The sequence below is a fragment of the Oncorhynchus keta genome, chromosome 22, assembly GCF_023373465.1.
Source record: "Oncorhynchus keta strain PuntledgeMale-10-30-2019 chromosome 22, Oket_V2, whole genome shotgun sequence".
NCBI classification, from domain to species: domain Eukaryota; kingdom Metazoa; phylum Chordata; class Actinopteri; order Salmoniformes; family Salmonidae; genus Oncorhynchus; species Oncorhynchus keta.
The window spans coordinates 41,051,120-41,072,190 of NC_068442.1; the positions used below are offsets into that span (position 1 = coordinate 41,051,120).

Sequence of the window (21,071 nt, forward strand, 5' to 3'; positions counted from 1 at the left end):
ATCCCCATTAGCTGTTGCAAAAGCAGCAGCTACTCTTCCTGGGGTCCACACAAAACATAATACAGAACATCAATAGACAAGAACAGCTCAAGGACAGAACTACATACATTTTTAAAAAGGCACATGTAGCCTACATATCAATGCATACACACAAACTGTCTAGGTCAGATAAGGGAGAGGCTTTGTGCCGAGAGGTGTTGCGTTATCTGTTTTTTGAAACCAGGTTTGCTGTTTATTTGAGCAATATGAAATAGAAGTTCCATGCAATAAGGGCTCTATATAATACTGTACGTTTTCTTGAATTTATTCTGGATTTGGGGACAATGAATACACCCCTTGTGGGATAAGTGTGTGTCAGAGCTGTGTAAGTTGACTATGCAAACAATTTGGGATTTTCAACACAATGTTTCTTATAAAAAGAAGTGATGTAGTCAGTCTCTCCTCAACTCTTAGCCAAGAGAGACTGGCATGCATAGTATTCGTATTAGCCCTCTGATGACAATTAAGAGCAAAGCGTGCCACTCTGTTCTGGGCCAGCTGCAGCTTAACTAGGTCCTTCCTTGCAGCACTGGACCACACGACTGGACAATAATAAAGATTAGACAGAACTGTAGCCTGCAGAACTGACTTTTTTGAGTGTGTTGTCAAAAGCAGAGCATCTCTTTATTATGGCTAGACCTCTCCCCATCTTTGCAGCCATTGAATCTATGTTTTGACCATGACAGTTTACAATATAAGGTAACGCCAAGTCATTTAGTCTTCTCAACTCCTCAGTGTCCTCAGCCACACTGTTCATTACCAGATTCAGCTGAGGTCTAGCACTTAAGGAATGATTTGTACCAAATACAATGCTCTTAGTTTTAGAGATGTTCAGGACCAGTTTATTACTGGCCACCCATTTCAAAACAGACTGCAACTCTTTGTTAAGGGTTTCAGTGATTTCATTAGCTGTCGTTGCCGATGCGTGTATGGTTGAAACATCCGCATACATGGACACGTGCTTTGTTTAATGCTAGTGGAAGGTCATTGGTAAAAATAGAAAAGAGTAGAGCGCAACCCTGCGGTACACCACACTTTATATGTTTGACATTAAGACGCTTCCATTAAAGAAAACACTGAGTTCTATTAGATTGCCATATTGTGGATTCAGAGCGGAGGTTGAACAGTCATAGCACTTCAGTTTTTTCAACAACTGGTTGTGGTCAATAATATCAAAGGCTGCACTGAAATCTAACAGTACAGCTCCCATAATCTTCTTATCAATTTCTTTCAACCAATCATCAGACATTTGTCAGTGCAGTACATGTTGAGAGCCCTTCTCTATAAGCATGCTAAAAGTCTATTGTTAATTTGTTTACAGAGAAATAGCATTTTGTTTGGTCAAACACATTTTTTCCCAACAGTTTGCTAAGAGCTGGCAGCAAGCTTATAGGTCTGCTGTTAGAACCAGTAAAGGCCGCTTTACCACTCCTGGGTAGCGGAATAACTTTGACTTCCCTCCAGGCATGAGGCTAAGATTCAAAATGACATATAGGAGTGGCTATAGAGTCAGCTACCGTCCTAAGGAGCTTTCCATCTACGTTGTCAATGCCAGGAGGTTTGTCATTATTGATCGTTAACAACATTTTTCCACCTCTCCCACACTAACTTTACAAAATTCAAACTTGCACTGCTTTTCTTCCATTATTATTATTTTTGTTGTTATACATTAATATAATTGCTCACTTTGTTGTGGGCATTTCCTGCCTAAATTTGCCCACTATGCCAATGAAATAATCATTCAAATAATTGGCAACATCAAATGGTTTTGTGATGAATAAGCAATCTGATTCGAAGAAAGATGTGGAATTTGGCTTTCTGCCCATAATTTCATTTAAAGTACTCAAGTTTTTTTCTGTCATGCTTTATCATTGATCTTGGCTTCATAATAAAGTTTCTTAGTTTTTGTTGAGTTTAGTCACATCATTTCTCAATTTGCATTATGAAGCCAGTCAGATGTACAGCCAGAGTTATTAGCCACCATTGTGTTATTTCACGATGTCTTCATTATTATTCTACAATGTAGAAAATAGTAAAAATAAAGAAAAACCATTGAATGAGTAGGTGTCCAACTTTTCACTGGTACTGTATGTTTGTGAGAGAGGACTGTAGTAGGAGGGTCATTGTGGGGCCCCCCTCCCAGAGGTTTCTCAATAATTAATTCTCAAATCATCTGTTGACTTGACCTCGAGCCAAATTCCTCCATAGTTCCACAGACAACCTGCCTTATCAGGAATTGAAACTAGAATGTTGCCCTTTTGGCTCTCTCCATAGGACCAGAATATGAACTTTCTGCATTTCCCCTTGTCTCACTCTAACTTTCCATAGCTCAAATTCCTATCCTCCTTTCATTGACCCCAACCTATACATTCCTTATACATGTAAAGTAATCAATACGTTCTAGTATGGAAACATGAGTAAGTATATTTCAACAGTCCTTCAAAAACCTATGTAAAATATTGTGTGCTTTAGCTTGCAAAATAAATCATTTTAAATCTGGATGACAACATAAAAAAAGTTTGGTTTCCAACGTTAGCTTTCCTAAGGAAGTGTAATCTTTTTTCCACCGCTATGACACTAACGAGTATCGCGATGATGGTATTGTCCCGGCCCTAGTCTTTAGTGGTGAATCAGTGTTCACCGTAGACACACTGCTCCTGGTGCTGCAGAACAAGAGGGAATGACAGAAGGCCTGCGTGCATTGTCATGTTTCGCTGCTTCAAACCTATACACAAAGGGTTGGATTCAATCCGTATCGCCGAAGTGTTGCAGAAGATCTGCGTTACAGCTGGATTTAAATGCAATGTTCCCTCTTTCGCGGAGACTGCAGTCACAGTAAATGCTGCATATGTCGGCTGAATCGGAAATGACCTTTTACATTAATGCAGATCTTCAGTGATACAGGTTGAACCCAGCCCTAAAGAATGCCCAGCATTGATTGGAATGCTCTTTGTATCCTGTATCTGACTTAGGGAGATGAAGTCAACATGACTTGTGATTACATCAGGTTTCAGCCCAACAACTTTTTCCTTGATCACCTCGCCATTCCCAACAGAGACAGTGGTAGGTGCTGTAACCCAACTAGTAGTCAGTGTGTGGCCCTATGAGAAGTGAGGTGACATTTTCATATTTTGTTATGCAGTGAATGGTGGAACTAGTGAAATCCAGAGGGTCTATTTGGTGAGGAATGGGTCTTGAGACCCAGAGCAGGAAAGAGGCATGAGTAGTCTCCATAGTGGTTCTGCTGCTCATGTTTTAGGGGGATTTTCCTTGGTGTGCCGCTGTATGTTGTACAGTAAAGGCAAAGTGTTCAGGGAGTGGGCCCCTTTGTCCAAATGATAAACTCAGCCTCTCTGGTAGACTTGTTCTTCATTTCATATTGTTTGAGTCAGTTCTTTCTTCCTCTCTGGAGTGTGATTGTTCTGTTATCTGTGAACAAAGCTATCCTTGAGTGTGAATTTCTCCCTCTTTCTCTGCCTGAGTGGGGTTTTGTCATTGAGACTTAAGCCAAAGCGTTTGTCGTTAGCTATCCGTGAAAGGCGTTTTTTTTTTTTAACAGTTCACATGTTTGACAGTAAGGACAAGGGAACCCGCCAAGGCCTATTTATAAGAGGTGCTTTAAAACCATACACTTAACCTTAACTTTGCCATCTGCACCCATTTTTGAGCTTGTTTGTTACGACTGTGTGGACCATGTTAAGTCCTTAGTGTTTTGGACGCCATGGTACTTGAAGCTCTCGACCCGTTCCACAACAGCCACATCGATGTGTATTGGGGCATGCTCTCCCCTCTTTCTCCTATAGTCCACAATCAGCTCCCCTTCCATACCAAGTGTGACAACACCCTAAGGTTGTTGGCTCAACGAGACATTTGTGTTTACACTGCCCTGCTAAGAGGGGGGCAACTGTCGGGAGAGTGTTGTACCTCCGGAGGTAGTGGTTAAGACGTGACAAGTTCTCAAGTTTACATTCCAGTATATGTGTAGTCTGAGATTTTTTGTAAAAAAATATAAATGTAAGACCCTTTATGGTAATGCTGATTAGAGATTGTGTGCTGAGAGGGATTCGTGTTAGTGTGGCAACTCGTCATAGATGTGTTTGGACAGTACATACCCAGGTGCCATACAAAGGTTAATTTGGGTAAGATAAAGGCCGAAAAGGGTTGAGTGGTCGTAAGTAGACTTGAATTGGAGTATATTTTGACCCAATTGTTGAAGGCTTAACGAACAAGTCCTTCATAGAAATGGAAAGCATTCTCTATGATTTGTCACTTCTGTACCCACTGTAATGACACAATTAGTCAAAAAGGCCTACTCTTACGTTTTGACCTCTGTTCCATCATTCCCTCTCATGAACTGGACTTGGCAGTAGACATTGTTTTGGCTGGTAATGAATGTGTGATTTCAGGCTGAGGTCAGGTAATGTCCAAGGGAGATATGGAACCCTTTTTCCACATTACTACTGTGAAAGCCCTTTCTGGTGGTCACAGGACGCTATGTTTACATTGTTCAATCTTTCATTGTCTTTGTTCCCTCCAGTTTTCTTGACTCAATGAGTTAATGCATAATAGCTCTTAAACAACCAGTATTCACTTATTTTGTAGTTTCTTAGAAATGTGGAGTTTTTTTGTTTTAATGACATTTTTTTGATGACAATGCAGTGGAGCTTCTGCTTCCCCGGTCTCCCTCGCTCCCCCGTTGGTTTAATGTAACCATTCTAGTGTAGCCAACCGTAATAACAGCTTTTCACTTGATCGTTTCAATCAGAGGGACTTCAGATTGAAGCGTTGGTCTTGGTTGTGGGGCGGAGATTTCACTAGCATGTCATGCATTGCCATTGGCTCTCGATTTCGTTAATTACAGGTTTCCGAGTTCCTTTTGAATTCTTATTTCGCCTCATCCTCTTTTCAGTGGCTTTGGTCATGTTCAAGGCCTTGCATCTGAGACTATTTATGTATCCATCTTGCCTTCTCAAAATGGCTAACTTCTCAGCCCACTCTTATTCATGGTGGGTCTGTGTCCCTTAATTTTTTAAATGTTGTAACAATGAACATATGCTTCCGTTCAGAATGTGTGGATGGAGGTAGGGCTGTTGTGGTGACCGTATAGGCATGAAGGCAGTCAAAATGATGTTACCGTTTAGTCACGGTTATCAGGCTTCTCCAAGCTCTGATGCTGCTGATGGTCATTAGTAGCCTACCAAATTTGCTAACTGCCTGGTACTCAACACTCTATTGTCCCGCTAACCACTCTGACATAAACTTGAATCATATTAAGCACATTGCTACTCTTTACAACAGGAGTATAGCCTACTTGGCTGGCATGAAAATGGCAAAAGCATCCTTCATTCGCTATTTACAGTGCCTTCAGAAAGTATTCAGACCCCTAGACCTTTTCCACATGTTACGTTACAGCCTTATTCCAAAATTGATTTAAATAGTAGTTTTCCCTCAATCTACACACACTACCCCATAATGACAAAGCAAAAACAGGTTTTTAGAAATTGTTGCTAATTTATAAAAAATAAACATATTACATTTACATAAGTATTCAGACTCTTTACTCAGTACTTTGTTGAAGCACCTTTGGCAGCGATTACAGTCTGGAGTCTTCTTGGGTATGACACTACAAGCTTTGCACACATGTATTTGGGGAGTTTCTCCCATTCTTCTCTGCAGATCCTCTCAAGCTCGGTCAGGTTGGATGGTTGAGCGTTGCTGCACAGCTATTTTTGGGTCTCTCCAGAGATGTTAGATCAGGTTCAAGTCCGGGGTCTGGCTCGGCCACTCGAGGACATTCAGAGACTTGTCCTTGAAGCCACTCCTGCCTTGTCTTGGCTGTGTGCCTAGGGTCGTTGTCCTGTTGGAAGGTGAACCTTATCTACAGTCTGAAGACTCGGGAGCAGGTTTTCATCAAGAATCTCTCTACTTTGCTCCGTTCATCTTTGCCTCAATCCTGACTAATCTCCCAGTCCCTGCTGCTGAAAAATGCTGATGCTGCCACCACCATGCTTCAACGTAGGGGTGGCATTGCATTCAGGCCAAAGAGTTCAATCTTGAATCTCTTGTTTCTCATGGTCAGAGTCTTTAGGTGCCTTTTTGGCTATCTCTAAGCGGGCTGTCATGTGTCTTTATACTGAGGTCTGGCCACTCTACCATAAAGGCCTGATTGGTGGAGTACTGCGGAGATGGTTGTCTTTCTGGAAGTTTCTCCAATCTCCACAGAGGAACTCTGGAGCTCTGTCAGTGACCATCAGGTTCTTTGTCACATCCTTGACCAAGGCAGTCTCTACCAATTGCTCAGTTTGGCCGGTTGGCCAGCTCTAGGAAGAGTCTTGGTAGTTCCAAACTTCTTCCATTTAAGAATGATGGAGGCCACTGTATTCTTGGGGACCTTCAATGCTGCAGAATTTGGGACCTTATATAGACAGGTGGGTACCTTTCCAAATCATGTCCAATCAATTGAATTTACCACAGGTGGACTCCAATCAAGTTGTAGAAACATCTCAAGGATGAAAAGCGGAAACAGGATGTACCTGAGCTCAATTATGAATCTCATAACAAAGGGTCTGAATACTTATTTACATAAGGTATTTCTGTTATATTTATAAATATATACATACATACATTTTGGGAAATGTTCTAAACCTGTTTTCGCTTTGAATTATGGGGTATTGTGTGTAGATTGCTGAGGAATTCTTTTGATTTAATTGATTTTAGAATAAGGCTGTAACATAGCAAAATGTGAAAAGTCAAGGGGTCTGAATACTTTCTGAAGTATTAGCCTAGATGCCATGTATCCCCCCCGTTTCAAGCCAATTAAGCATATAGGAGTACCTATTCTTAAACCGCTCAACACAGAATAGCCGCATGTGCGCACTACCTCAAATCGTTTGGAGAAAATATACTTTCAATTTTATTCAGCTTAGTTCAATTGTGTTCTTCATACTATAAAATATGCAGTGGAATTCTAAGAAAATCTTGTCTGCTATTTGAACTAGTGTAGCCCACAGCCATATGGCATAGCCAGATCAGGACCTAACATAAGGACAACTCAGAGTATGCTATTCTGTTCTTCTATTTTATGCTATTCTGTTCTTCTGAAATAGACTACATTTTTCTTCAAATCATGCTTCTTTAGACCTGTCTAAAATAAATAATGGATTTATTGTGAAGGTGTAGGCTATATTAAATGGAACATTTAAGTTTTAAAAAATCATCTAAATCCTAGGTTGGATCAGTGGCTTGTAGGCTGTGTGGAAGCCAGGAGGAGCTACATGTTTTTAAGTCTGTTAAAAGGTCTATATGAATTAGTATGATTTAAGCTTTGCTATGTGGGCCTCTGGTGACTCAGTCCATGATGTTGCCTCTACTCGGCTACACAGGAAGGCTTGGAACAATAGTATGATGTCAGAGCACAATCTCCGCGTGCTGGGAGCTTTCCTGTTTTCAGATGATTGTCCAGAGTATTGGCAAACATGGAGGCAGCTGAGTAGGTCATAAATGTCACTTTACAAGAACATTTGTATTTTAGCAGACATTAAGCACAAAGGGCTTATAGAAAGTTATTAATTTATGATTGAAGAGCATGGTACTTACTTTCTTGAATCAAATCATGAGGCGACACAAGAAGAGACAAGCTCCTGACTACGAAAATGACTTTTCAAGCAATACATTATGGCCTTAATACACTGAGGTTATTGGCTTCTTCCGCAGTAGCATACATGGTTCAGTACAACAGACAGTATTACACAAACCTCTTGTGTGTGCTGAATTTAAGTGTGGTACCACAGTTTACTGGCCAGCTTTGCTGAGCAGTCAGGAAATGGATGGATCACTAAAAGGCTCCACATTACTGTTAATGTCAGGCTGGCACAAAAAAAGCTTCTGTAATGGCTGCCCATAACTTCTGTATTACAGAGTAAGCTATTATTCTAAAAGTACAGTAGACAGACGTAAACAAACTTAATGTATTCATTTAGCTGCAATTCAAGGACTTTTAGTAAATTATTGTTTGGCTTTTCCAAGTTTTTACAAAATGACATAAAGCAAAAATGTCATGGCTGTTATTGCAATTATTGTTTTACTTATTCTGTTTGGCTTCAGACTAGTGCAGTAATCTGTTTGCAGATTGAATTTGTTCCTGACTTCAAATTTGCTCAAAGGTTCTCTTTTCCCATCACCCATTTTTGGTTTCATAATGACATGGTGGATTATAGGGTAGAGAGATTTGTTACATTTGGACCAGACCCGTATGACTCATCAAAGATGAAGCTGAAGAATGTACAATAGCCTAGCAACAAGCAGGCTCAAACACTGGTACATTCTTATTTATAAGGCCATTTTATCTATCATCTCTCCTAGCTCGAAATGAAAACATACACAAGATCAGATCTCAATATTGTTTTATGCTAAATGTCCCGAAAATTAGAACCAAGCATGGAAAAAGTTCCTTTCATTACTCCGCTCCCTGGTCTTGGAATTCCCTCCAAACCAACCTAAAACTACAGGACCTGGTGTCCCTGGAGGAGTTCAAAGGACAAATTGATCGTTTGACACATGTAGTTGTCACCCGATGTCACTAGTTTGTGTTGCCTTATGTATGGAAGCATGTTTTACTTAACACACACTGTTGTCAGTGTCAGACCTTTCGTCTCTTGCCAGGCTGTGATTGTAAGTACGGATTTGTTCTTAATGGACTTGCCTGATTAAATAACACATTATGCTGATGAGCTGGTTATAGTAGTGTTACTAATGTGTGGTGTACGGTAGTGCAAGGAAGACTGTAGACGTGGAGGAAGGGCAACATTTATTTTTCCCATGTTGGCAAGGACCAATTGGGGTGTAGGGGGGGGATTCTGGGATGGTGGGGGGGGGGTTTGGGGACAGGGAAAGACTCCAAACCCTCTAATGGCTCACATATGCTGTGGTGGTCGGCCTTGTGGCTTTGGAATACAGGTCTGGCGGAACGTGCCATGACAGATGGGCTTTTTGAGACTGTGGCCGCAAGATTGTTGAGAGGAGACTAAAGAAAGGCGCAAGAGTGGCTGGCATGGCACTGTCCGGCCATGCGTGGAGGCACTGTCCGGCCATGCGTGGAGGCACTGTCCGGCCATGCGTGGAGGCACTGTCCGGCCATGCGTGGAGGCACTGTCCGGCCATGCGTGGAGGCACTGTCCGGCCATGCGTGGAGGCACTGTCCGGCCATGCGTGGAGGCACTGTCCGGCCATGCGTGGAGGCACTGTCCGGCCATGCGTGGAGGCACTGTCCGGCCATGCGTGGAGGCACTGTCCGGCCATGCGTGGAGGCACTGTCCGGCCATGCGTGGAGGCACTGTCCGGCCATGCGTGGAGGCACTGTCCGGCCATGCGTGGAGGCACTGTCCGGCCATGCGTGGAGGCACTGTCCGGCCATGCGTGGAGGCACTGTCCGGCCATGCGTGGAGGCACTGTCCGGCCATGCGTGGAGGCACTGTCCGGCCATGCGTGTAGTTTCGACTGCAGCCGGCTTGGTCTGCAAAGTACTTCTCCTGCTCTCTGAAAGAAGCTTCTGTGACTTCCAACTCTGCAAGGTATGGCTAGGTGGTTTGATGGCAAAACATCCCTATTTGACCTAGACATGCCATTTGTGAGGAATTTTAGATAATTGAGAGGTTTATGTTGGAACGAAGAGACTTGGGGGCTCTATTCAATCTGGAAAGCTGAAGAGTTACAGATTCCGCAATAGAAATGGGAAGGGAATTTCCGACAGCCTTCATATGCAGCATTTACCATTATTGCGGTCTCTGCTAGAGCAGGTACATTGCCATTAAATTTAAATCACAATGTAAAGCCAAACTTGCGAGATGGGGCTTGAATTGAGCTCTAGAGCAGAAATATTACCCATATTTCCACTAATTAAAGTAACATTTGTCACTCCTGTGTTATGGGTCCCTACCTATCTGCCTGCCTCGCCGAGCAAGCTCTGTCATTGTCCAGGGTTCATGTTGTTCAGATTGACTCCCGACCCAGTGGCACGAATATCACTTTGGCATGCCTTGGCCCTGGGCCTGCCAGGTTTGTGAGTGTTAACAGGAAAGTGTAGGGTTGGGATACAATAAGTCACGCTGAACTTTTATTTGGTCCTTTCCCTCTGCCAGTGTGGTGCCCTTGCTCAGGGAGTCCATTGGGATTCTGATGCAGCGAACTCCGCCTTCTCTGGACAACACCCTGCCAGAGTGCTACCAGAGGGTAAGTGCTGCACAACCATGCCTCAACCATACCCTCACATCAAAGCTGAAAACATGGTGGGAAATGGTACTATAAATCTGTGTGTGTGTTTGCAGGTGCAGCAGTTACAGGGTGTGTACAACCTGCAGGAGCCTCACTTCTGGACCCTATGCACAGATGTCTATATCGGCACTCTCAAACTGCTAATCGCACCCGATGCTGATGGCAAATGGATTCTTAGCCAAACACACAACATTTTCACACAGGTAGGAATGGAAGCAATCCCTTTGTAATTTAACACACATGGCCATTCTCCTACAAGTACACATACTGATTAGCCAGCAGCAGATAGGAAACCACAAAATCACTGGTAACATTTGAAAACAACCAACTGGTCAGCAGGCAAAATGAAGTTGCTCCTTGGTTTATGGGCAGATGATCAGTCTATTCAAGTCCAGGTGGAAGGTGTGAAACAGATATAGCAGCCGAGTTCGACAAGCTAGGTATTAAGAGCTCTGCCATGACCACATTAGAATGACATTACACCTGTACTAGGTAATGACGGGCCACAAATGTCAGAGACATGAAAGGAGAAAATCTTCACTGTGACGGATGTTGATGCAAAGCTTGACAGTTTGTCTCAATTGTACTTATCCACAGGCTGGAATACGGCAACTGTATGTCCAGATTGAAGTGGCAGCGATGTAGGGGGACTCGTTCCTCTCTATGTCCCCGGGAATCCTGGGACCAAAGCCCTCTGTGCTGCTGTGGGGGTTCCTTCCCACCATGTTTTCCCCACATCTCTCTGGGTCTCAAAGTTTACATCCCAAACCAAGGACCAAGACAGAAGCAGCTATAGGACAAGTACACTGACTTTTGGGAGGAAACAAAAAAACGATGGAAACCAAAACCTGCCAATTATGTGACGTGTGCGAGGAAAACAAGAACTTTGCTTCAGACACTACACACACACACACACACACACACACACACACACACACACTTCCACCCATTCTACTGTTTAGGACATTTGTCTGAGAACTCACGGGCCATACTGCATGTCTTGGTTAGATCCTTTTTCCCATTAAGATGGGGTTTTAATTAATTGAACTGTTGTCTGATAGGAGTTTAAGTACACTTCAATGGACGTTTTGTGTTAAGCCAACGTTTGTACGTCTATCATACCAGTCCCACATAATTAACTAGGGGGCATATTCCGTTTGGCCATTGAGTTGCACTTTGAGCCATTCAACTGTCATTCTGGGTTTCTTAAGTGCCTTTTGAATCAAATAATGGACAATCAGTCATATCCTCATGTGAGAAGCCATTCGTTTACTATGTTTGACTGGAATCATCATGTCCTTCAAGACCCGGAGGGAGTCAGGCGGCCGACATGGGTCTAATTCCAACTCTTTTGGTTCCATCTTTGATCGAACATCCTTTTGAGAGTTGTCAGGGTAATTTTTCCTAAGGGAAAGTTGTAAGAATTCCTCTTGACCACGCTTGACATAATTCCCTGGATGGCACACAGCAGCTTTATTTGAACCATGAACAGCTGCTTACCACCTTGTTAAAGGGGATGGTTGAAACAGACATCAAAATGAAGTAAGCCTAAAACCCAGGATTTTATTATCCTCATTGGTCTTAAGTTTGCAGTTGGCCAGTTCCAATCTTCTTTTGAAATGTAATAAATGATTTTACTGCACATTTTATATTCTTTCTCATTATTTGTGTTTGCAGGAATGGAGGTTGACATGGGATAATAGTTTAAACTTCACCTTGAAAAGGTTTGGCTAAGCTTGTGTATATCTCAATGTTTGTTTAGTTCCACTGTTAATTGTTACATATTTGACAGTGGTGGTGCATATCTTTAAACAAGGAAATTGCTCTGTTTGTCATCCATGATTTCCTATCTGTAAATAATTACTTTACCAAATGTCATACTTTTAAGGCTGGTTTTACAGACCCAGAAAAAGGTGGCTATAGCATTCCAGGTTGTCTCCGATTTGCCTAAGAAAATAAAAATGGGAAGTAGCAAACACTCGTAACAATTTGATCACCTAAATGCATTCTCTTTGGATAAACTCAATTAAAAAGTGGTTTTAAAGACCAGGAATTGGTTGGTCTGGGTAACTGACCCTAAAATAACTGATTGCATTTTCCTTAGTCTGTGTTGTCATTTTCCAATACAAGACTACAGAACAGCTTCACTTTTTACCAAGTCACTGTTACTGAGCAGTTGTGTTCCTCCGTGACCTTTTTCTTCATTTCCTCCTCAATCAGCCTAATGACATTTTATGACAATACAGACAATGACCAGCGAGCGTCAAGAATTTGTTGACCCTGATTCCAAGGCCATAGTGAGATTAAACTACCGGATACATTGGCGTATTCAGAGTACAATAGCCCTAAAGCAATCACTGGCTCTCCTTTTATGGCATGATGTTGATCCATCACCCTGACCCTACTGCTGCATTTGTGTCGTTCATCTGTTAGTCAAGTCAACAACGGTATGGATAAGAGTTGGTAGGCCTATACAACACATGGCCCTGGGTGGAACTGTCTCAGACTGTCTTTGTGGAGAACCTTCAGAGATCCTGAGAGTCAGTTTTGAGATGGGGTGTGTGCATTAGGAGTTGTACGTTGAGCCGTCTGTCATGAGGTCCTGCTGTATGTCGGGGGTGATGGCTGACAGACATAGCATGTCTATCTCCAGCGGGTGCAGGTGACCCGTCACGATCATGGAGTGTAGCGGGCCGCCAGGTCACAAGATGCCGTCTTGGATGGCCTGGTCCTAGGCTCCCACCCTGGCGAGACCACACATATCTTCTCCTCACTAATGGCTGGAGGGAGGGAGGGAGAGAGACAATCAGTGGTATTGCTTTTATGTACATTCAAAGCCCACTATTTTGTTTGAAAAACAATGAAATGGCTGCCGTGGAGGTCTGGAGTAATGTAAGGCCAATGGGTTCATACTGACCAGACTTACAAGCCACAGGAAGTCTGTGGCACCTTAATTGGGGAGTAAGGGAGTGGATTGTTATCAAATACATCGAACATGGTTTCCATGTGTTTGATGCCATTTCATTCTCTCTGTTCCAGCCATTATTATGAGCCGTCCTCCCCTCCGCAGCTTCCACTGCTACAAGTGCTGTGGAGGAGACATCTTGTTCGGAATTTAAAAGCTGCATCTAATTGACAAGTGTAGACAAGACAAGCCCTTTGTAAGCAGTGAAGACATTCACAATGAAGGACGTGGCGTTATGCCAAGCACCCAGCACTGTACTGTGTAGGTCAAACAGAATATCTCTTTTATTTCAGCACATTGAAATCTATCTGTTTTTTTGTTGTTGCCAGTGCTTCATTCTGGTGCTAGATCAGAACTATAATATAAGCGCAACATGTAGTGTTGGTCCCATGTTTCATGAGCTGAAATTAAAGATACCTGTAATTTTCCATAAGCACAAAAGGCTTCTCTCAAATTATGTGCACAAATTTGTTTACATCCCTCTTAGTGATCATTTGTCCTTTGCCAAGATTATCCATCCATCTACCAGGTGTGGCATATCAAGAAGTTGATTAAACCGCATGATCATTACACAGCTGCACGTTGTGCTGGGGACAATAAAAGACCACTCTAAAAATGTCAAGTTTTGAGGGAGCGTGCAATTGGCATGCTGACTGCAGGAATGTCCACCAGAGCTGTTGCCAAAAAAAATGTATGTTCATTTCTCCACCATAAGCCGCCTCCGTCGTTTCAGAGAATTTGGCAGTGCATCCAACCGGCTTCACAACCGTAGACCATGTGCAACCAATCCAGCCCAGGAGATTCACGTCCGGCTTCTTCACCTGCAGGATCGTCTGAGACCAGTCACCCGGACAGCTGATGAAACTGAGGATTATTTGTCTGTAATAAAGCCCTTTTGAGGGGAAAAACTAATTCTGATTGGCTGGCCCACCCATGGCTGAGCCCCTGCCCAGTCATGTGAAATCCATAGATCAGGGCCTAATGAATTTATTTAAATTGACTGATTTCCTTAAATGAATTGTAACTCAGTAAAATCTTAGAAATTGTTGCATGTTGCGTTTATATCTATGTTCAGTTTATAATAACAGTGGAGTCTCGTGTAAATCTACAGAAAATGTCTACAAGAAAAGCGATATACAGTTGAAGTCGGAAGTTTACATACACCTTATACATTTAAACTCAGTTTTTCACAATTCCTGACATTTAATACAAGTGAAAATTGTCTTAGGTCAGTTAGGATCACCACTTTATTTTAAGAATGTGAAATGTCATAAGTGATTTATTTCCGCTTTTATTTCTTTCATCACATTCCCAGAGGGTCAGAAGTTTACATACTCAATTAGTATTTGGTAGCATTGCCTTTAAATTGTTTAACTTGGGTCAAACGTTTCGGGTAGCCTTCCACAAGCTTCCCACAATGAATTTTGTCCCATTCCCCCTGACAGAGCTGGTGTAACTGAATCAGGTTTGTAGGCCTCCTTGCTTGCACACGCTTTTTCAGTTAATACTGGTGTTTTACAGGTACTATGTAATGAAGCTGCCAGTTGAGGACTTGTGAGGCATCTGTTTCTCAAACGAGACACTAATGTACTTGTCCTCTTGCTCAGTTGTGCACCAGGGCCTCCCACTCCTCTTTCTATTCTAGTTAGAGCCAGTTTGCGCTGTTCTGTGAAGGGATTAGTACACAGCGTTGTTCGAGATCTTCAGTTTCTTGGCAATTTCTCGCATGGAATAACCTTTATTTCTCAGAACAAGAATAGACTGACGAGTTTCAGAAGAAAGATCTTTGTTTCTGGCCATTTTGAGCCTGTTATCGAACCCACAAATGCTTATGCTCCCGCTACTCAACTAGTCATAAGAATGCCAATTTTTCAGCTGTGCTAACATAATTGCAAAAAGGTTTTCTAATGATCAATTAGCCTTAGCTAACAATTAGCTAACACAATGTGCAATTGGAACACAGGAGCGATGGTTTCTGAGAATGGGCCTCTGTACACCTATGTAGATATTCCATTAAAGATCAGCCATTTCCAGCTGCAATAGTCATTTACAACATTAAGTGTCTATGCTCTGTTTCTGATCAATTTGATGTTATTTTTATTGACAAAAAAAATGGTATTTTCTTTCAAAAACAATGACATTTCTAAGTGACCCCAAACTTTTCAAATCAAATCCAAATCAAATCAAATCAAATTTTATTTGTCACATACACATGGTTAGCAGATGTTAATGCGAGTGTAGCGAAATGCTTGTGCTTCTAGTTCCGACAATGCAGTGATAACCAACAAGTAATCTAACTAACAATTCCAAAACTACTGTCTTATACACAGTGTAAGGGGATAAGGAATATGTACATAAGGATATATGAATGAGTGTTGGTACAGAGCAGCATACAGTAGATGGTATCGAGTACAGTATATACATATGAGATGAGTATGTAGACAAAGTAAACAAAGTGGCATAGTTAAAGTGGCTAGTGATACATGTATTACATAAGGATGCAGTAGATGATATAGAGTACAGTATATACATATGAGATGAGTATGTAGACAAAGTAAACAAAGTGGCATAGTTAAAGTGGCTAGTGATACATGTATTACATAAGGATGCAGTCGATGATGTAGAGTACAGTATATACGTATGCATATGAGATGAATAATGTAGGGTAAGTAACATTATATAAGGTAGCATTGTTTAAAGTGGCTAGTGATATATTTACATCATTTCCCATCAATTCCCATTATTAAAGTGGCTGGAGTTGGGTCAGTGTCAATGACAGTGTGTTGGCAGCAGCCACTCAATGTTAGTGGTGGCTGTTTAACAGTCTGATAGAAGCTGTTTTTCAGTCTATCTCAAGGCTATCGGTCTCAGCTTTGATGCACCTGTACTGACCTCGCCTTCTGGATGATAGCGGGGTGAACAGGCAGTGGTTCGGGTGGTTGATGTCCTTGATGATCTTTATGGCCTTCCTGTAACATCGGGTGGTGTAGGTGTCCTGGAGGGCAGGTAGTTTGCCCCCGGTGATGCGTTGTGCAGACCTCACTACCCTCTGGAGAGCCTTACGGTTGAGGGCGGAGCAGTTGCCGTACCAGGCGGTGATACAGCCCGCCAGGATGCTCTCGATTGTGCATCTGTAGAAGTTTGTGAGTGCTTTTGGTGACAAGCCGAATTTCTTCAGCCTCCTGAGGTTGAAGAGGCGCTGCTGCGCCTTCTTCACGACGCTGTCAGTGTGAGTGGACCAATTCAGTTTGTCTGTGATGTGTATGCCGAGGAACTTAAAACTTGCTACCCTCTCCACTACTGTTCCATCGATGTGGATAGGGGTGTTCCCTCTGCTGTTTCCTGAAGTCCACAATCATCTCCTTAGTTTTGTTGACGTTGAGTGTGAGGTTATTTTCCTGACACCACACTCCGAGGGCCCTCACCTCCTCCCTGTAGGCCGTCTCGTCGTTGTTGGTAATCAAGCCTACCACTGTTGTGTCGTCCACAAACTTGATGATTGAGTTGGAGGCGTGCGTGGCCACGCAGTCGTGGGTGAACAGGGAGTACAGGAGAGGGCTCAGAACGCACCCTTGTGGGGCCCCCGTGTTGAGGATCAGCAGGGAGGAGATGTTGTTGCCTACCCTCACCACCTGGGGGCGGCCCGTCAGGAAGTCCAGTACCCAGTTGCACAGGGCGGGGTCGAGACACAGGGTCTCGAGCTTGATGACGAGCTTGGAGGGTACTATGGTGTTGAATGCCGAGCTGTAGTCGATGAACAGCATTCACACATAGGTATTCCTCTTGTCCAGGTGGGTTAGGGCAGTGTGCAGTGTGGTTGAGATTGCATCGTCTGTGGACCTATTTGGGCGGTAAGCAAATTGGAGTGGGTCTAGGGTGTCAGGTAGGGTGGAGGTGATATGGTCCTTGACTAGTCTCTCAAAGCACTTCATGATGACGGAAGTGAGTGCTACGGGGCGGTAGTCGTTTAGCTCAGTTACCTTAGCTTTCTTGGGAACAGGAACAATGGTGGCCCTCTTGAAGCATGTGGGAACAGCAGACTGGTATAGGGATTGATTGAATATGTCCGTAAACACACCGGCCAGCTGGTCTGCGCATGCTCTGAGGGCGCGGCTGGGGATGCCATCTGGGCCTGCAGCCTTGCGAGGGTTAACACGTTTAAATGTCTTACTCACCTCGGCTGCAGTGAAGGAGAGACCGCATGTTTTCGTTGCAGGCCGTGTCAGTGGCACTGTATTGTCCTCAAAGCGGGCAAAAAAGTTATTTAGTCTGCCTGGGAGCAAGACATCCTGGTCCGTGACTGGGCTGGGTTTCTTCTTGTAGTCCGTGATTGACTGTAGACCCTGCCACATGCCTCTTGTGTCTGAGCCATTGAATTGAGATTCTACTTTGTCTCCATACTGACGCTTAGCTTGTTTAATAGCCTTGCGGAGGGAATAGCTGCATTGTTTATATTCGGACATGTTACCAGACACCTTGCCCTGATTAAAAGCAGTGGTTCGCGCTTTCAGTTTCACGCGAATGCTGCCATCAATCCACGGTTTCTGGTTTGGGAACTTTTGAACGGTAGTGTGTGTGTGTATATGCACATATAAATGCACCAGTAAATCTGGGAGAAATATAGACTGAACAAGCAGTTTACAACCTTTCTGCAAACCGATACATGAAAAGTATTAGTGTGACATAAGATTAACTGTTGTCCAAAACAGTTGATTTACAAAGTGATTTACTAAGTGGTGAAGAATCATTCCACAGATGTGGACCATTTGTTTTTTCCCTTAAACTGGCCATGAACAACTTCTTTTCCAAATGACCCAAGACCAATCTGATTACCTCTTTTAGCCTTCTCTGGTCACCTTTGCACCATTACATTTTCAGGAAAATGCTTCTGGAGAATGCAAAACCACACCAGCATAATAGTCATACATCATTTTGATGGATAATATGAAACATCAAATTTCACTGACGCTTACACAAAGACAATCAACAATGGTCCTGCTAGTTCCATTATAGTGATGGGGATTCCCTCTTTGTCATGTATAATTATGGAGTACATGTTGTCTGAGGGAGTCATCATGATAGATAACCCAATCAGAGTAATGCATGCCTCTGCTTTTGTTGTCTGCATTTGTTCACCCTTTTGGGGTGTGGAGGTGACTGCTAATGCCAGGCTTCCCCAGTTACACAATTGAATAATGGGGTTAATGTCAATGGGGTTAACATCAGAGAACTCACATATATACAAACCCACACATACACCCTTTTGCAGCTGGGGACACATAGGACACTTAGGGGAGTGACCCTAAACTCACAGACTCCGCTTCAACCAGCATCCATTACCTTGAATTATAGGGCTCTCTCGTGTGCGCTTCGCTAGCTCAAATAAATATCAATTATGAGCTTTCGGGCCATCTGCCCCATAGCCGTCTCCCCATTACAGAAACAAACAGTCTGCTATTGTGACTGTGGTTGAGGCCTGCTTAATATGCACCCAGGGATGGCACACACAGGGGGAAAGGGCTGTTTGTATTTGGAGCAGAAACAGTCATAATATGAGGGCTTTGTTCAGTCCCAACCTCCCAAGGGTGAATGTGTGTAGAAATGAATGACACACACGCAAACACACTAAATAAAAAAAATCAAATCAAACTTTATTTGTTACCTGTGCCGAACACAACAGGTGTAGACTTTAATGTGAAATGCTTAGGTTGGTGTCAGTAAGTTGGAGTCATTAAAACTCATTTTTCAACCACTTCACAAATTTCTTCTTAACAAGCTATAGTTTGGGAAAGTCATTTAAGGAGATCTACTTTGTGCATAACACAAGTCATTTTTACAACAATTGTTTACAGAAAGATTATTTCACTTATAATTCATTGTATCACAATTCCAGTGGGTCAGAAGTTTACTTACACTAAGTTGACTGTGCCTTTAAACAGCTTGGAATATTCCAGAAAATGATGTCATGGCTTTAGAAGCTTCTGATAGGCTAATTGACATCATTTGAGTCAATTGGAGGTGTACCTATTTCAAAGCCTACCTTCAAACTCAGTGCCTCTTTGCTTGACATCATGGGGGGGATGGTAGACCTCCACATGTCTGGTTCATCCTTGGGAGCAATTTCCAAACGGCTGAAGATACCATGTTCATCTGTACAAACAATAGTACGCAAGTATAAACACCATGGGACCGTGCAGCCGTCATACCGCTCAGGAAGGAGATGCGTTCTGTCTCCTAGAGATGAATGTACTTTGGTGCAAAAAGTGCAAATCAATCCTAGAACAACAGCAAAGGACCTTGTGAAGATGCTGGAGGGAACAGGTACAAAAGCATCTATATCCACATGACCTAAATGGCCGCTCAGCAAGGAAGAAGCCACTGCTCCAAAACCGGAGAAATGTCCATAAAAAAAATAGAACTGTTTGGCCAAGACTATGTTTGGAGGATAACGGGGGAGGCTTGCAAGCCGAAGAACACCATTTGCAACTGCACATGGGGACAAAGATCAGTCAGGAAGTTAAAGCTTTTTGGAGAAATGTCCTCTGGTCTGATGAAACAAAAATAGAACTGTTTGGCCACAATGACCATCGCTATGTTTGGAGGATAACGGGGAGGCTTCTGACCCACTGGGAATGTGATTAAAGAAATAAAAGCGGAAATCACTCTCTCTACTATTATTCTGACATTTCACATTCTTAAAATAAAGTGGTGATCCTAACTGACTTAAGACAGGGAACCTTTACTAGGATTAAATGTCAGGAATTGTGAAAAACTGAGTTTAAATGTATTTAGCTCAGGTGTATGTAAGCTTCCGACTTCAACTCTATATGTCAGTTGGTAGAGCATGGCGCTTGTAACGCCAGGGTAGTGGGTTCGATTCCCGGGACCACCCATACGTAGAATGTATGCACACATGACTGTAAGTCGCTTTGGATAAAAGCGTCAGCTAAATGGCATATATTATTATTATTATTATTAATGAGTATGTATGTGTGCATATAGTGTGTAAATATATAGTCTAGTGAATGTGTGTAGGGTCAGTGCAAATAGCCCATCCTTGACAAGGATCGACAAGTTGTGCGTTCCGAGATGCCGTTCTTCATACCACTGTTTTATTGAGCTATTATTTGACTGTTTTGTGGTCACCCTGTTGGCGTGCACAGTTCTTGCCATCCTCCTTCGACCTCTCTCATCAACGAGTTGTTTCCCCCACAGAGTTGCCGCTGACTGGATGTTATTTGTTTGTCGCATCATTCTCTGTAAACCCTAGACAGTGTCATGTGTGAAATGCCGAGGAGGGCGGCCGATACTGGATCCGGCGCGCCAGGCACCAACCATCATACCACGCTCAGAGTCGCTTAGGTCACTTGTTTTTCCCATTCTAACGTTCAATCAAACAGTAACTGGATGCCTTTCTGCATGCTTTATATAGCAAGCTATGGCCAATTGACTCCTGTCTGTCTGTAGGCACCATCTATGAATGGGGTGGTGTACCTAAAACTGTCCAGTGAGTGTATGCATACTACTCTGTACATATTTTCCACTTTGTAAATCTGTTTGTATTGATAACTTAAAAGAAATTGTAGCACTCACCAATCAGGCCTAGTGTCAAATCAAACATCCCTAAGTCCCTGTTCTTCTTGGTTTCATCATAGAATGTTTCCGGTCTCCAGGTGTCTGTCCAGAACACAATGGACACAGTCTCTCCAAAGTTCTACAGCTGTCCAAAAGAAATGTACACAACATGATTTAAAGCTAGAATCCTTATTCGAAACAATAACAAAGCAGCCACACCGCC

At 42.9% G+C, this 21,071-nt stretch overlaps 1 protein-coding gene across 1 annotated transcript in view; it reads left to right on the forward strand.

The window, feature by feature from the left end:
- The window catches only part of LOC118401503 (zinc transporter 7), a 30,571-nt gene extending 18,621 nt beyond the window's left edge, over positions 1-11,950 (forward strand). The window contains exons 9-11 of the mRNA XM_035799069.2: positions 10,176-10,266; positions 10,362-10,511; positions 10,906-11,950. Of these exons, the coding sequence (XP_035654962.1) occupies positions 10,176-10,266; positions 10,362-10,511; positions 10,906-10,953 (289 nt within the window). The 3' untranslated portion in view covers positions 10,954-11,950. The remainder of the gene's footprint in view (positions 1-10,175; positions 10,267-10,361; positions 10,512-10,905) is intronic.
- The last annotated feature ends 9,121 nt before the right edge of the window (positions 11,951-21,071 follow it).